This window comes from Vidua macroura, chromosome 35 (genome assembly GCF_024509145.1).
Source record: "Vidua macroura isolate BioBank_ID:100142 chromosome 35, ASM2450914v1, whole genome shotgun sequence".
Taxonomy (NCBI): domain Eukaryota; kingdom Metazoa; phylum Chordata; class Aves; order Passeriformes; family Viduidae; genus Vidua; species Vidua macroura.
In genome coordinates this window covers 795,326-811,807 of record NC_071605.1, presented here as the reverse complement: position 1 = coordinate 811,807, position 16,482 = coordinate 795,326, and the positions used below count along the sequence as shown (strand labels likewise).

The window sequence follows — 16,482 nt, the reverse complement described above, 5'->3', positions numbered from 1 at the left end:
TAGGAAAATGCCCAGAGTTTGGTGTGGTAGAAGTGGCCCCGAATTCCCTGTGGATGGACTCTCAGCACTGCTTCACTCCTCCCCTGATTTCACCACCTGCACTGCAAAGGTGGAACCAGGGATGGAAATGGAGCTGTCCTTCACGTCTGGCCTTCCCTGGGCTGCCAGCTTTGGATGCAGCTCCAGGCTGGTGGCACAGGGTGAGCTCTGTCCCGGGCAGAGCACAGCTCAGGGGGGTGATGGAAACCAAAACCCGCACTGAGATCACTCTGCAAACACCCCAGCTCTGCATCCTGCTGCTGTGGGGTCACGGCAGAGCTGGCATGAGCTGGGATGAGCCCCTGAGGCTGTGGCAGTGCCAGCCAATGCCGCTGACATGGCAGTGCCCAAGGCCGGGCTGGACGGGGCTTGGGGTGACCTGGGATGTGGGAGGTGTCCCTGCCGTGGCAGGGGTGGCACTGGGTGGGCTTTAGGGCCCCTTCCCACCCAAACCATTCCATGGTGGGAAGTGGTGACAGTGGGACAATGGTGTGACAGTGGTGACAGTGGGACAATGGGAAATGGTGACATTGGGACAATGGTGTGACAGTGGTGACAGTGGGACAATGGGAAATGGTGACATTGGGACAATGGTGTGACATTGAGACAATGGGAAATGGTGACATTGGGACAATGGTGTGACAGTGGTGACATTGGGACAATGGTGACAGTGGTAATAATGGGAAATGGTGACATTGGGACAATGGTGACAATGGGAAATGGTGACATTGGGACAATGGGAAATGGTGACATTGGGACAGTGGTGTGACAGTGGGAAATGGTGACAGTGCTGACAGTGGGAAATGGTGACATTGGGACAATGGTGACAATGGGAAATGGTGACATTGGGACAATGGGAAATGGTGACACTGGGACAGTTTTGTGAAAGTCAGGCTTTAACACCACTTCAGAAGAGATTTTCCAGGATGGGGCCATCAGCTGGAGCCTCCAGAGCTGCAGATGGAGCTGAAAGCAGGGATTTGTTCTGGGAGCAGGGAGCTGCTGCAGCCCTGCAGAACCTCCCAAAACCTTCCCAGACAGCTGGCTGGGATAACCTGCTGTTCCCTGAGCTGCTGCAGCTCTGCAGGACCTCCCAAAACCTTCCCAGAGAGCTGGCTGGGATAACCTGCTGTTCCCTGAGCTGCTGCAGCTCCTGGCAAATCCTTTCCAGGAGAGCTGGCTGGGATAACCTGCTGTTCCCTGAGCTGCTGCAGCCCTGCAGAACCTCCCAAAACCTTTCCAGAGAGCTGGCTGGGATAACCTGCTGTTCCCTGAGCTGCTGCAGCCCTGCAGAACCTCCCAAAACCTTTCCAGAGAGCTGGCTGGGATAACCTGCTGTTCCCTGAGCTGCTGCAGCTCTGCAGAACCTTTCCATGAGAGCTGGCTGGGATAACCTGCTGTTCCCTGAGCTGCTGCAGCCCTGCAGAACCTCCCAAAACCTTTCCAGGAGAGCTGGCTGGGATAACCTGCTGTTCCCTGAGGGAATCATGGCCAGGTCCTGGAGGGCTGTGGGTTCTGCTCAAGGGAGGAATGGGAACTGCTCCTCTCCTTCTGCAGAGTCACCCTGGGCTTTGTGCTGAGCACTCTGGGCTGAGCCTAAGTCAGGCCCGGCTTTGATGTGCTGGGCTGGGGTCAGAAGCTGATGATTAAGAAGGAAACGAGGCATTTCCTGCCCATCCTCCTCCCCAGCACAACTATGGCCTGAAATATCCCAGTGACGTGTGGTGAGTGGCATCTGCCTGCTGCAGCCTGCAGCAGCTCCCTGCAGCTGCACTTCTGCCTGCACTTCTGCCTCCCCTGGGAGGGGGCTCAGGGACCCCAGGAGCTGGGGCAGGGCTGGCACTGCGCCACTTCAACCAAAAAAGCCATTTTTGTGGGCCAGACTTGGGAACTTTGTGCGTGCAGAGGGTTTCAAGCAGCCCCTTGTTGGAGCCCTGGATGCTGAGAATTCTGTGCTGGCAGACTCTGACCCCCAGGAGAGCTCTGCCTTTGGCCTGAGGCCCTGGAGAAGGTTTCCAAAATAGATTGAGAGCGCTGGGATTACGGGTGTGGAGTTGGTTAGAAGTGTGTGATGTCACAGGGTGGAAAACTTAGAGTTTGGGGTTTTAGAATATAGAAATATGTATGGGGCAAAATGGAGGTTTTAGGGCAGTGGCTGCTCCTTCTTCACCTCCTTCTCCATGGGTTTGGGTGGTGTTTTGTAACTGGACAAAAAAAAGCCTTTGAGTGATTAGTTATTGGGTTAAAAGTGAGAATAATTTAGGTGTCATTTCTTAATTGGATAGTTTAGCCTTAAAAGACCCTGTACCAAGAGATAGTTGGCCGTGTTGTGCCTTGTTAGTGAAGAACTGCAGAACTCACTGATGTGAGACTGTAACATAAATAAAAAATAATAAACACCTGAGTCTGAACAGAAACTATCATCTCAAGTACCTTCAATCCCAACCTCAAGAGAGGCAGAAAAAAATCCCCAAAACCCAACATTTACTGGTGCCCCCTGTGAGGACACCTGTTGAGGTCGGGGCCTCCCTGAAGAAACAGAAATAAGTTACAGCTGTGAGCTGAAAGGAACACCCCAGCAGTGTCAAACCCCATTTTCCTTCAGCTTTTCAGCCACGCTGCTGAAGGTGTGTCAGCAGAAGGATTTGGGGTTTTGGAAGCGTGGCTGAGGGACAGTGCAGTTCCTGCCTGGGGAGCTAAAGGAGCATTTCATTTTGCAGGAAGTGCTGTCTGAGGAAATAAAAGTGGGAATTGCACTGAGAGAAGTCCTTTAGGCAACCTCTGGAACCTCTCAGCTCCTTCAGGGGCTGCTGGGCAGGTGTGGAGGGTCTGTAGTTCTCCCTGGGTTGTGTCCTTGCAGAAGTGCAAGCCATGAAATGGAGGGTTTGGTTCAGCTGGATGGAAATTCAGAAAGCAAAGGAACAACTGCCATGAAATGGAGGGTTTGGTGGAGCTGGATGGAAATTCAGATTGCAAAGGAGTAGCTGCAATGAAATGGAGGTTCTGGTGGAGCTGGATGGAAATTCAGATTGCAAAGGAACAACTGCCATGAAATGGAGGGTTTGGTGCAGCTGGATGGAAATTCAGATTGCAAAGGAACAACTGCCATGAAATGGAGGGTTTGGTGCAGCTGCATGGAAATTCAGATTGCAAAGGAACAACTGCCATGAAATGGAGGGTTTGGTGCAGCTGGATGGAAATTCAGAATGCAAAGGAATAACTGCCATGAAATGGAGGTTCTGGTGGAGCTGGATGGAAATTCAGAATGCAAAGGAATAACTGCCATGAAATGGAGGGTTTGGTACAGCTAGATGGAAATTCAGATTGCAAAGGAATAACTGCCATGAAATGGAGGGTTTGGTGCAGCTGGATGGAAATTCAGATTGCAAAGGAATAACTGCCATGAAATGGAGGGTTTGGTGGAGCTGGATGGAAATTCAGAAAGCAAAGGAATAACTCCCTCTCGATCTGCTCTTTCTTGCCAGGTCCTGGAGAAATATCCCAACACACCCATGAGCCATAAGGAGATCCTTCAAGTTATCCAGAAAGAAGGACTTAAGGAAATCAGGTGAGTTGAGTAAAGCAGGAAAACCCACTGATGCTCTGGTTCCAGCTTGGTGTTAACCAGTTTGCTGCTAACTCCCAGCTCCTGAGGAGTTCTGGGGCTGAAATATTTCAGGTTTGGAGTCTGGGTCCTGTTTCCAAACAGCTCCCAAGTGCTTTTTCCCCACTGAGCTGGGTGAGCTCATCCCTGATTCCCAGGTGTGCAGGGCTTGGCTGCAGCTCCTGGGGAGGATAAAAGGATTAAAAAAAGGACTTGGCTGCAGCTCCTTTATAGGATAAAAGGATAAAAAAAAAGGAGTTGGCTGCAGCTCCTTTATAGGATAACCCAGCCCTGGTCAGGAGCTTCAGGGACTGAAGGAAACGTCACAAATTTTGATTTCTGCTTCAAAAAAAGAAGTGAACGGTCAGTTTGACCTAAGAGTTACCCAGGGAGTAACAGAGCAGCCTCAGTTAAAGATCCTTATCTGGAAAAGTGGATTCCTGGTGCTGTTCACCCTTGTGTTACCTGCAGGGGCTTGTGGTTATTCCTTAGGGACATTCCTGGTCCCCGAGCAGCCTGGTGGGCTGGGCAGAGCAGAGCCAGCTCCATGAAACCCATGTGGTCTGGGCATGGAGCAGCTCCTGAGCTGCTCAGCTGGATTCCAGAGCCCTGGAATCCTGGTGGGGATCAGCGAGGAGCAGTAACCCATGTGAAGTGCAAAGCAATTCTTCAGTCTCCTGAGAGCAAAGAAAAAGAGAGGGGCGTAAAGAGGATGGGCTGGGCTTATCTAGTTTGGAATTAAGCAGCCATCCTAAGTTTGGCTGCATGGTGGTTTCCACTCCCCTCTGGCAGCTGGATGCAGCAATCCTTCTGCTTTGCAGGAGCTGTGCTGTCCCACTGGAGCTGGGGATGGCCAGGGCTGTTAGCTGTGGGAAACGTGGGATTTCCCCATCCCAGGGACCCAGCGGAGCTCATTTTCAAATTCAGCTCCTGGGGAGTGGCCAGAGGGAGGGAGGGAGGGACAGCCAGGCTTTGGGACAGCTGCAGCTCTGTACTAGGCAGGGTTCAACTAGACAGAGTTCAACTAGGCACTGTTAAACTAGGCAGACAGTGTTAAACTAGACAGAGTTAAACTAGGCAGGGTTCAACTAGGCAGGGTTCAACTAGGCAGGGTTCAACTAGGCAGTGTTAAACTAGGCAGACAGTGTTAAACTAGACACACAGGGTTAAACTAGACAGAGTTAAACTAGGCAGGGTTAAACTAGGCAGGGTTCAACTAGGCAGTGTTGAACTAGGCAGGGTTAAACTAGACACACAGGGTTAAACTAGGCAGTGTTAAACTAGGCAGTGTTAAACTGGACAGACAGGGTTAAACTAGACAAAGTTAAACTAGGCAGGGTTAAACTAGACAGACAGGGTTAAACTAGACAGACAGTGTTAAACTAGACAGACAGTGTTAAACTGGACAGACAGAGTTAAACTAGGCAGTGTTAAACTAGACACACAGGGTTAAACTAGACAGGGTTAAACTGGACAGACAGAGTTAAACTAGGCACTGTTAAACTAGACACACAGGGTTCAACTAGGCAGAGTTAAACTAGGCAGGGTTAAACTGGACAGGGTTAAACTAGACAGGGTTCAACTAGGCAGTGTTAAACTAGGCAGACAGTGTTAAACTAGACAGACAGGGTTAAACTAGACAGAGTTAAACTAGGCAGGGTTAAACTAGATAGACAGGGTTAAACTAGACAGGGTTCAACTAGGCATAGTTAAATTAGACACACAGGGTTAAACTAGACAGTGTTAAACTAGACACGGTTCAACTAGACAGAATTAAACTAGGCAGTGTTAAACTAGACACACAGGGTTAAACTAGTCAGAGAGGGTTAAACTAGTCAGAGTTAAACTAGGCAGTGCTAAACTAAATAGTGTTAATCCAAATTCACCAACTGGAGCTCAGTCAGCCCGAGGGCACTGGTCAGTCTGGAGGGGCACTGGTCAGCCTGGAGATGGACTGGTCAGCCTGGAGCTCACTGCTCAGACTGGAGATGGACTGGTCAGCCTGGAGCTCACTGCTCAGACTGGAGCTCACTGGTCAGACTGGAGATGGACTGGTCAGCCTGGAGGGGCACTGGTCAGACTGGAGATGGACTGGTCAGACTGGAGATGGACTGGTCAGTCTGGAGGGGCACTGGTCAGACTGGAGCTCACTGGTCAGACTGGAGATGGACTGGTCAGACTGGAGCTCACTGGTCAGACTGGAGATGGACTGGTCAGACTGGAGCTCACTGATCAGACTGGAGCTCACTGGTCAGCCTGGAGATGGACTGGTCAGACTGGAGCTCACTGGTCAGACTGGAGCTCACTGGTCAGACTGGAGATGGACTGGTCAGACTGGAGCTCACTGGTCAGACTGGAGATGGACTGGTCAGACTGGAGCTCACTGGTCAGACTGGAGCTCACTGGTCAGCCTGGAGCTCACTGGTCAGACTGGAGCTCACTGGTCAGACTGGAGCTCACTGGTCAGACTGGAGGGGCACTGGTCAGACTGGAGCTCACTGGTCAGACTGGAGCTCACTGGTCAGACTGGAGCTCACTGGTCAGACTGGAGGGGCACTGGTCAGACTGGAGATGGACTGGTCAGACTGGAGATGGACTGGTCAGACTGGAGCTCACTGGTCAGCCTGGAGCTCCCTGGTCAGACTGGAATGGACTGGTCAGACTGGAGCTCACTGGTCAGACTGGAGATGGACTGGTCAGACTGGAGATGGACTGGTCAGCCTGGAGCTCACTGGTCAGACTGGAGATGGACTGGTCAGACTGGAGATGGACTGGTCAGCCTGGAGCTCACTGGTCAGACTGGAGATGGACTGGTCAGACTGGAGCTCACTGGTCAGCCTGGAGCTCACTGGTCAGACTGGAGATGGACTGGTCAGACTGGAGCTCACTGGTCAGACTGGAGATGGACTGGTCAGACTGGAGGGGCACTGGTCAGCCTGGAGCTCACTGGTCAGCCTGGAGCTCACTGGTCAGACTGGATCTCACTGGTCAGCCTGGAGCTCACTGGTCAGCCTGGAGCTCACTGGTCAGACTGGAGCTCACTGGTCAGCCTGGAGCTCACTGGTCAGACTGGATCTCACTGGTCAGCCTGGAGCTCACTGGTCAGCCTGGAGCTCACTGGTCAGCCTGGAGCTCACTGGTCAGACTGGAGATGGACTGGTCAGTCTGGAGGGGCACTGGTCAGCCTGGTGGCAGAGCACAAGGGCAGCAAACACCCAGCACTGACCCTGATGAAGCTTTTTACCAAAATCCCGTGGTTTTGGGGCAGAGCCCCGGGCAGGAGCCCAGCTGGGACCCAGGAGATCCAGTCTGTGCCTGCTCAGGGGGGAAAAAAAGGCACAGAAACCCAGTTTCCCTTTTCACTGGTGGTGTTTGGAACAGAGAGGGAATCAGAGAATCCCAGGGTGGGTTGGGTGGGAAGGGGCCTTAAATCCCACCCAGTGCCACCCCTGCCATGGCAGGGACATCCAGCCTGGCCTTGGGCACTGCCAGGGATCCAGGGGCAGCCACAGCTGCTCTGGGCACCCTGTGCCAGGGCACAGCAATTCCTAATTCCCAAAATCCCATCCATGCCTGCCCTCTGGCAGTGGGAGCCATTCCCTGGCTCCTGGGATGTCTGATTACGTTTTTCTTTTTTCTGACCCTGAGAGGTGTTTTAAAAACTTGTATTTTTAGTCTCATGTGAAGGGTGAGATAAGACAGAAGTTATAATTCTCACCATTGCAATCAGAAGTCAGCTATCTCCTAATTACAATATGCTATAAGCATTTCTTTCTTACAAAGAAATTTGTAAAATCTTTTTACAATTCTTTTTTACATTACTTTTTTACATCCTTCAAAACTTACTTCTATTTGCATTTCTCTCTCAACAATATCTATCCTATTCAGCAGCATTTCTAAATCAACGTTTAGAAATGTTTCACTTCTAAATCAACATTTAGAACATGTATATAATTTACCTCGGAATTTATATACAAACACACACAGTGTAGAAACCTTCTGCCACGTTTTAAACACTTCCCATGCTGAGATCTGGTCCCAGGGGCTGGATATTGCTCACCTTGAGTGTCTGGGCTGGGACAGGGACACCCAGACATTCCTCCCTAAGGAATCACCAGCCTGGCTCCCCTGGGATCCCCCTGAGTGAGGTCCTTGCAATGTGGGACTTGGTGGAATGTCCACGAAAACCCTCTTGGGGTTTTCCTGTGCAGGATTTCCAGCTCACAGCTGGGGTTCTGTGCCTCTTCCAGGGGGAAGGGGGATTTGTGTGGCAGGGGGGGGCATTTTCCTTGTGGGATGGTTCAGGGTTTGTCTCCGAGAGCTCCTCGGGGTTGGGGCTGCAGCAGGGAGGGCTCCAGGGAGTCCCTGCAGCTCCCAGTGGGGTTTGGCTTTCTCTGGAGCACCTGGAGCTGCTGGAGAGAGCCCAGAGGAGGCCCCAGGGCTGGAGCTGAGCTGGGGCTGCTCACCTGGAGAGGAGAAGGATCCAGGCAGAGCTCAGAGCCCCTTGCAGGGCCTGAAGTGCCTGTGCAGAGCACAGAGAAGAGCTGTGAACCCACAGTTAACAAATGCAGGGCAGAACGTTGGTTTGAAATGTAATAGCTCAGCAAGAGCACTGCCACAGAAAGGTTGGGTTGCTGCCACTGTCAGGGAGGATTAAATACAATTCTTGTGTGCAGGGGAAACCCAGCAGGTTTCCCTGTGCGTTTCCCTCTTCCACAGGTGTGAAATCCATAACTGAGAGGATACTGCCCCTCTCTCACCCCAGCCCAGCCTGGTTGTAGCAGTTTTTGCAGTTTCCCCAAGACAAAATTGCAGAGAAATTTTCAGTGTTGCAAGGAGAAATGTGGGCTGGAACCTCTTGGAAAACACCAGAGCCGAGGCCCCAAAAAATCCCTGAGCTTGGTGTTTCTCTTCAGTCCAAGCTGGCTTGTGGTTCTGTAGCACAGAGAGGATCCCAAACCCACTTAAATTTTAAACTCTGGGCCCCAAAAGCCTCCGAGGGAGGAGCCCCTCTGTTGATTGCTGGGATCAGGAGCTGCTGGATCCCATTCCCTGGGGATGAGCAGGACCTGTGGGCACCAGTGCTGTGCTCCTGGGGCTGCTGCCTGCACCTGGAACCCCCCTCCCCCCGAGGTGGAAAAGCTGGAAAAGGGATTTTGTGCCCAGCCAGGACTCGCCACATCCCAGTCTCTGATGTCCCTGCAGCTCAGGTCTGGTCGTGGCGACAGACCTTTAATTAAGGCTTTTAATTAGTCAACTTCAGCGTGTTCTGAGGGCTTTGTGGTGTCCTCCAGGCTGATCCCCCCATGCCCAGGTTTCTCCTGGGCTCTCAGTGCTCCTCAACTGCATCTCCCCGTGCTCCTGCACCCATTCCTGCTCTGGGGGCACCGCAGGAACCCCCAAATCCTGGGCTGGAGGCAGAGATGCCCCTCGGGGTGCTGCTGTGGCAGGGCTGGCGCAGACTGAGCTGCCCTGGGCTCTGGGGAACGCTCCAGGCGGGCGCTGCTTCCCATTCCTGGGGAGCCCCTGGGGTAAGGAAGCTCCTGCTCCACCGAACTGGGAGTTTGGGGTGCGGTGCAGAGGGGGGAGAAGGAGTGAGTAACTTCCCACTCCGCGGGGTTCCCACGCGGGGCACGTCCCCAGGGCACACCTGGCTCCCATGAAGGGCACTCCCAGGTGAGCGTGGCAGTGAAGGTTCCACCCTGGAGCCGGGCTGGAGGCACCTGGCAGGTCCTGGCAGGTCTGGAGCCAGGCTGGAGGCACCTGGCAGGTCCTGGCAGGTCTGGAGCTGGGCTGGAGCCAGGTTGGAGGCACCTGGCAGGTCCTGGCAGGACTGGAGCCGGGCTGGAGGTACCTGGCAGGTCCTGGCAGGGCTGGAGCCGGGCTGGAGGCACCTGGCAGGTTCTGGCAGGTCTGGAGCCAGGCTGGAGGTACCTGGCAGGTCCTGGCAGGACTGGAGCCGGGCTGGAGGTACCTGGCAGGTCCTGGCAGGGCTGGAGCCGGGCTGGAGGCACCTGGCAGGTCCTGGCAGGTCCTGGCAGGGCTGGAGCCGGGCTGGAGGTACCTGGCAGGTCCTGGCAGGTCCTGGCAGGGCTGGAGCCGGGCTGGAGGTACCTGGCAGGTCCTGGCAGGTCCTGGCAGGGCTGGAGCTGGGCTGGAGGTACCTGGCAGGTCCTGGCAGGACTGGAGCCGGGCTGGAGGTACCTGGCAGGGCTGGAGCCGGGCTGGAGGCACCTGGCAGGTCCTGGCAGGACTGGAGCCAGGCTGGAGGTACCTGGCAGGGCTGGAGCCGGGCTGGAGGCACCTGGCAGGTCCTGGCAGGAATGGAGCCGGGCTGGAGGCACCTGGCAGGTCTGGAGCCAGGCTGGAGGTACCTGGCAGGTCCTGGCAGGTCTGGAGCCGGGCTGGAGGTACCTGGCAGGTCTGGGGCCAGGCTGGAGGCACCTGGCAGGTCCTGGCAGGTCTGGAGCCAGGCTGGAGGTACCTGGCAGGTCCTGGCAGGGCTGGAGCCAGGCTGGAGGTACCTGGCAGGGCTGGAGGTACCTGGCAGGTCTGGAGCCAGGCTGGAGGCACCTGGCAGGTCCTGGCAGGATTGGAGCCGGGCTGGAGGTACCTGGCAGGGCTGGAGCCGGGCTGGAGGTACCTGGCAGGTCCTGGCAGGACTGGAGCCGGGCTGGAGGTACCTGGCAGGTCCTGGCAGGGCTGGAGCCGGGCTGCAGGCACCTGGCAGGTCCTGGCAGGAATGGAGCCGGGCTGCAGGCACCTGGCAGGTCCTGGCAGGGCTGGAGGCACCTGGCAGGTCCTGGCAGGTCTGGAGCCAGCCTGGAGGCACCTGGCAGGTCTGGGGCCAGGTTGGAGGTACCTGGCAGGACTGGAGCCAGGCTGGAGGCACCTGGCAGGTCCTGGCAGGGCTGGAGCCAGGCTGTGGAGGTACCTGGCAGGTCCTGGCAGGACTGGAGCCAGGCTGGAGGCACCTGGCAGGTCCTGGCAGGGCTGGAGGCACCTGACAGGGCCTCCCTCTCCCCTGGGGTCCCAAACCCCGGGCTGTGGCTGTGCTGGAAGGGAGGAGGGGGGGGTGTGTGCATTGATGACTCCATTGTTTTGCTGAAGTTCTTAAAGGGGTCTTTCTCTCCTTTTTTTGGGCTGCACTCCACCTGCAGAAGGTAAGACCAGACCCAGCACTGCTCGTGCCCAGCTCCTCTCCTAACACCCACCCCCTTGCCATTCCCTAATGCAGAGCCTGCTCCTGCCCTGCTCCTGGGAGTAACCCCGGAGTAACGCTGCGCTCCCTGTGCCTCCAGCTGGGAACCCCGGGGCTTGGGAGCTCCTTCCTGGCCGTGTCCCTGTCCCTGCTGCCTGTGTGGGGCTGGCTTTGCATGTGGGCTCTGTGCTGCTTGTGGGGTGCTGCATGCTGGGGAATGTCACCTGGCAGAGGGGCTGCTTCCCTAGCCCTGCCCGTGTCCTGCTCCTGGCACTGCCAGCCTGGCACTGGGGGAGGCTGCAGCCCTCAGCAAAGAGCTCCTGGCTCACAGGAGAGGGGGAACAGGGAGGAAAAACTGGGAAATGCTCCCCTGAGTGCCTGTGGCAGCTGGATGCAGGCGGTGAGGTGGGAAATGGTTCCTGGGGATGGCTTTGTCTGGAGCTTCCCTCGATGCCTTGGGAAGGCTGAGCTGGAACAGAGGCTGGACAGAGCTAAAGGATAAAGCAGGGATTGATTCAAAGGATCTCCTCCATGGATCCACCTTGGGCAGCACAAGACCCCAGCCAGGGCTGCACCCAAGAGGAACCAAAATGGTCCCAAAATGCACGAGCGCTCCCGGGGGCTCTCACTGGGATCAGCTCTGCTCCATTTGCATATTGGGGTTAATTGTACAATCACAGATTTAGGTTATGAAGCCCCATCCTTGTTTTTCTCTCTTGATTCCACGTTGTTTGTGCTCTTGGCCTGAGATTTGGATCATTTGTCCTTGGTCCCCAGCTGGAGAAGGAATTGTTTTGTCTCCCTGCTCTGTGCACAGAGCTCACCATCCCATAATATGAAGCCCAGACCCACACACCAAAGCAGCACAGAATGTGAAAAATACAAAAGCTGAAACCTGAGGCATCACCCCTGGCAAGGCTGGCCACTCTCTGCTGGCTGTCCTGAGCTCTGGCAGGTGGGAATTGGGTGGGAATTCTGTGGGATTTTGGTGGGAGTTCCGTGCTCCCAGCCCAGCTGGTTTTGGGTGCACAGAGCCCAGGACTGCCCAGTGCCTCCAGGCTGTCCCAGTCCCGACCTTCCCGGGGCTCTGGGCTGGGATGGGGGCAGTGGGAACAGCAGGGTTAGCTGCATTTTCCCCTGATCCCCTTCACTTGTCGGTGTCCCTGGCTCTGGGGAGTGGTTAAAGGTCATCATCCCACTCCTTACCCCAAAATTGGGGTTTGCCATCCATGAGCAGGGAGTTGCCACCTGGAATAGAGCTGGGATAGCACAGTGGAAACACAGCTGGAACCTCCAGCAGGGAGTTCCCACCTGGAATAGAGCTGGGATAGCACAATGGAAACACAGCTGGAACCTCCAGCAGGGAGTTCCCACCTGGAATAGAGCTGGGATAGCACAATGGAAACACAGCTGGAACCTCCAGCAGGCAGTTCCCACCTGGAATAGAGCTGGGATAGAGCTGGGATAGCACAGGCTGTGATGGAGTGAAAACACAGCTGGAACCTCCAGCAGGGAGTTCCCACCTGGAATACAGCTGGGATAGCACAATGGAAACACAGCTGGAACCACCAGCAGGCAGTTCCCACCTGGAATAGAGCTGGGATAGAGCTGGGATAGCACAGGCTGTGAGTGCACCTCCAGCAGGGAGTTCCCACCTGGAATAGAGCTGGGATAGAGCTGGGATAGCACAATGGAAACACAGCTGGAACCTCCAGCAGGGAGTTCCCACCTGGAATAGAGCTGGGATAGCACAATGGAAACACAGCTGGAACCTCCAGCAGGGAGTTCCCACCTGGAATAGAGCTGGGATAGCACAATGGAAACACAGCTGGAACCTCCAGCAGGGAGTTCCCACCTGGAATAGAGCTGGGATAGAGCTGGGATAGCACAGGCTGTGATGGAATGGAAACAGAGCTGGAACCACCTTCTGCTCTCAGCACAGCCCCAGCTGCTGTCTGCACAGCCCTGAAACGCCCAATCCCGAGCAATATTTGCATGGAAAAGCAGCTGTGGGTGCTGAATATCCCAAATCTGAGGGATAACTATCCCCCGTTGTGTCCAGAGCAGTGTCCTTGCCATCATGGACTGCAGCAGGAATCCTCTGCCCAAGGTTTGGCCAAAAACGACTTTTGGGAGCATTGGATGGGACACCAGCTGTTTAGTGGAGGTGGAGGATGTCCCTGTCAGGTGTATTCTGTCAGGAATTGATCCAGGTTTTATCAGGGAAATGCTCCTGTGGGCAGGGCAGTGGCCTGCAGAGGCAGCTCCATCCCGTGGGGTGGCTGAGCCCTGTGGGAAGGGCTCGTGGTACTGGGCAGGACCAATCCCAATGTCCTGGTGGGGCCTGGAGTCCCTTCCCAGTGCACAGGTGAGGCTTGGGATGGAACCAGCCCAGGCAGGTCCAGGGAAATCTCTTCCTGCTCTTGGTTCCTGGCATTTGGAGTCATGGAATGGTGGAATGATTTGGGAAGAGACCTCAAAGCCCATCTCATCCCACCCCTTGGACCCCTCCAGCTCAACCCTAATCCCAACTCTGGTGCCATTCCTGCCTCTGACTGAGCCTCCAGCCAAGAGCCAGAGCTGAGCTCAGAGCCCAGGCTGGTCCATCACCATGATCCCAAGCTGGAGAGCATCACTGATCCATCACCATGATCCCAAGCTGGAGAGCATCACTGATCCATCACCATGATCCCAAGCTGGAGAGCATCACTGCTCCATCACCATGATCCCAAGCTGGAGAACATCACTGATCCATCACCATGATCCCAAGCTGGAGAGCATCACTGCTCCATCACCATGATCCCAAGCTGGAGAGCATCACTGCTCCATCACCATGATCCCAAGCTGGAGAACATCACTGATCCATCACCATGATCCCAAGCTGGAGAACATCACTGATCCATCACCATGATCCCAAGCTGGAGAACATCACTGATCCATCACCATGATCCCAAGCTGGAGAGCATCACTGATCCATCACCATGATCCCAAGCTGGAGAACATCACTGATCCATCACCATGATCCCAAGCTGGAGAACATCACTGATCCATCACCATGATCCCAAGCTGGAGAGCATCACTGATCCATCACCATGATCCCAAGCTGGAGAGCATCACTGATCCATCACCATGATCCCAAGCTGGAGAACATCACTGATCCATCACCATGATCCCAAGCTGGAGAACATCACTGATCCATCACCATGATCCCAAGCTGGAGAACATCACTGATCCATCACCATGATCCCAAGCTGGAGAACATCCCAGGGCAGGAGCTTTGGAAATAACTGAGGGACTTGAGGGAGTTTCCTGAGAGAGTCTTGGGGGAGCAGAGCAATCCCAGACCTTGGCCAGGTCCTGCTGAGCTCCAGAGGCTCTTCTGTAGCTCCAGACCTTGGCCAGGTCCTGCTGAGCTCCAGAGGTTCTTCAGGAGTCCCAGACCTTGGCCAGGTCCTGCTGAGCTCCAGAGGTTCTTCAGCAGCTCCAGACCTTGGCCAGGTCCTGCTGAGCTCCTGAGGTTCTTCTGCAGCTCCAGACCTTGGCCAGGTCCTCTTGAGCTCCAGAGGTTCTTCTGCAGCTCCAGACCTTGGCCAGGTCCTGCTGAGCTCCTGAGGTTCTTCTGCAGCTCCAGACCTTGGCCAGGTCCTGCTGAGCTCCAGAGGTTCTTCTGCAGCTCCAGACCTTGGCCAGGTCCTGCTGAGCTCCTGAGGTTCTTCAGCAGCTCCAGACCTTGGCCAGGTCCTGCTGAGCTCCAGAGGTTCTTCAGCAGCTCCAGACCTTGGCCAGGTCCTGCTGAGCTCCAGAGGTTCTTCTGTAGCTCCAGACCTTGGCCAGGTCCTGCTGAGCTCCAGAGGTTCTTCAGCAGCTCCAGACCTTGGCCAGGTCCTGCTGAGCTCCAAGGGTTCTTCAGCAATCCCAGACCTTGGCCAGGTCCTGCTGAGCTCCAGAGGTTCTTCAGCAGCTCCAGACCTTGGCCAGGTCCTGCTGAGCTCCAAGGGTTCTTCAGGAGTCCCAGACCTTGGCCAGGTCCTGCTGAGCTCCAGAGGTTCTTCTGCAGCTCCAGACCTTGGCCAGGTCCTGCTGAGCTCCAGAGGCTCTTCTGTAGCTCCAGACCTTGGCCAGATCCTGTTGAGCTCCAGAGGCTCTTCTGTAGCTCCAGACCTTGGCCAGGTCCTGCTGAGCTCCAGAGGCTCTTCTGTAGCTCCAGACCTTGGCCAGGTCCTGCTGAGCTCCAGAGGTTCTTCAGGAGTCCCAGACCTTGGCCAGGTCCTGCTGAGCTCCAGAGGTTCTTCAGCAGCTCCAGACCTTGGCCAGGTCCTGCTGAGCTCCAAGGGTTCTTCAGCAATCCCAGACCTTGGCCAGGTCCTGCTGAGCTCCAGAGGTTCTTCAGCAACTCCAGACCTTGGCCAGGTCCTGCTGAGCTCCTGAGGTTCTTCTGCAGCTCCAGACCTTGGCCAGGTCCTGCTGAGCTCCAAGGGTTCTTCAGCAATCCCAGACCTTGGCCAGGTCCTGCTGAGCTCCAGAGGTTCTTCAGCAGCTCCAGACCTTGGCCAGGTCCTGCTGAGCTCCAGAGGCTCTTCTGTAGCTCCAGACCTTGGCCAGGTCCTGCTGAGCTCCTGAGGTTCTTCAGCAATCCCAGACCTTGGCCAGGTCCTGCTGAGCTCCTGAGGTTCTTCTGCAGCTCCAGACCTTGGCCAGGTCCTGCTGAGCTCCAAGGGTTCTTCAGCAGCTCCAGACCTTGGCCAGGTCCTGCTGAGCTCCTGAGGTTCTTCTGCAGGTCCAGACCTCGGCCAGGTCCTGCTGAGCTCCAGAGGTTCTTCAGCAGCTCCAGACCTTGGCCAGGTCCTGCTGAGCTCCAGAGGTTCTTCTGCAGCTCCAGACCTTGGCCAGGTCCTGCTGAGCTCCAGAGGCTCTTCTGTAGCTCCAGACCTTGGCCAGGTCCTGCTGAGCTCCAGAGGTTCTTCAGCAGCTCCAGACCTTGGCCAGGTCCTGCTGAGCTCCAAGGGTTCTTCAGCAGCTCCAGACCTTGGCCAGGTCCTGCTGAGCTCCAGAGGTTCTTCAGCAGCTCCAGACCACGGCCAGATCCTGTTGAGCTCCAGAGGCTCTTCTGTAGCTCCAGACCTTGGCCAGATCCTGTTGAGCTCCAGAGGCTCTCTCCTGAGGGATGGATCCCATTTTGGGACCTCCTCTCAGGACTGGCACCTTGGCACTGCTGGAGCTGAGGGTGGCTCTGCTGCTTTGGGACAGATTGAGGGGGAGCAGGAGGTGCTGATGGAGCTGGAGCAGGCAGAAACTCACCTTTTACACCATCTGCTTCTCCAAGGGCTGCTTTTGAGGTGGAAAGGTGGGAATTGCCAGTGTGTGTTCCCAGGAAGTGGAGGAGATGGCCTTCAGTGGTAAAATCAGGAGAAAGGGCAATAAAATAAAAAAAAAAATCAGGAGAAAGGGCAATCAAATCCAAAATTTAGGAGAAACAGCAATAAAATCCAAAATCAGGAGAAAGGGCAATAAAATCCCAATAAAATCAGGAGAAAGGGCAATAAAATCCAAAATCAGGAGAAAGGGCAATAAAATAAAAAAAAATCAGGAGAACGGGCAATCAAATCCAATATTTAGGAGAAACAGCAATAAAATCCAA

General features: G+C 55.2%; 1 protein-coding gene across 1 annotated transcript in view; it reads left to right on the top strand.

The window, feature by feature from the left end:
* ASXL2 (ASXL transcriptional regulator 2) overlaps positions 1–16,482 on the top strand; it is a 97,962-nt gene that overhangs the window by 35,934 nt on the left and 45,546 nt on the right. The window contains exon 2 of the mRNA XM_054002159.1: positions 3,525–3,607. Within this exon, the coding sequence (XP_053858134.1) occupies positions 3,525–3,607 (83 nt within the window). The remainder of the gene's footprint in view (positions 1–3,524; positions 3,608–16,482) is intronic.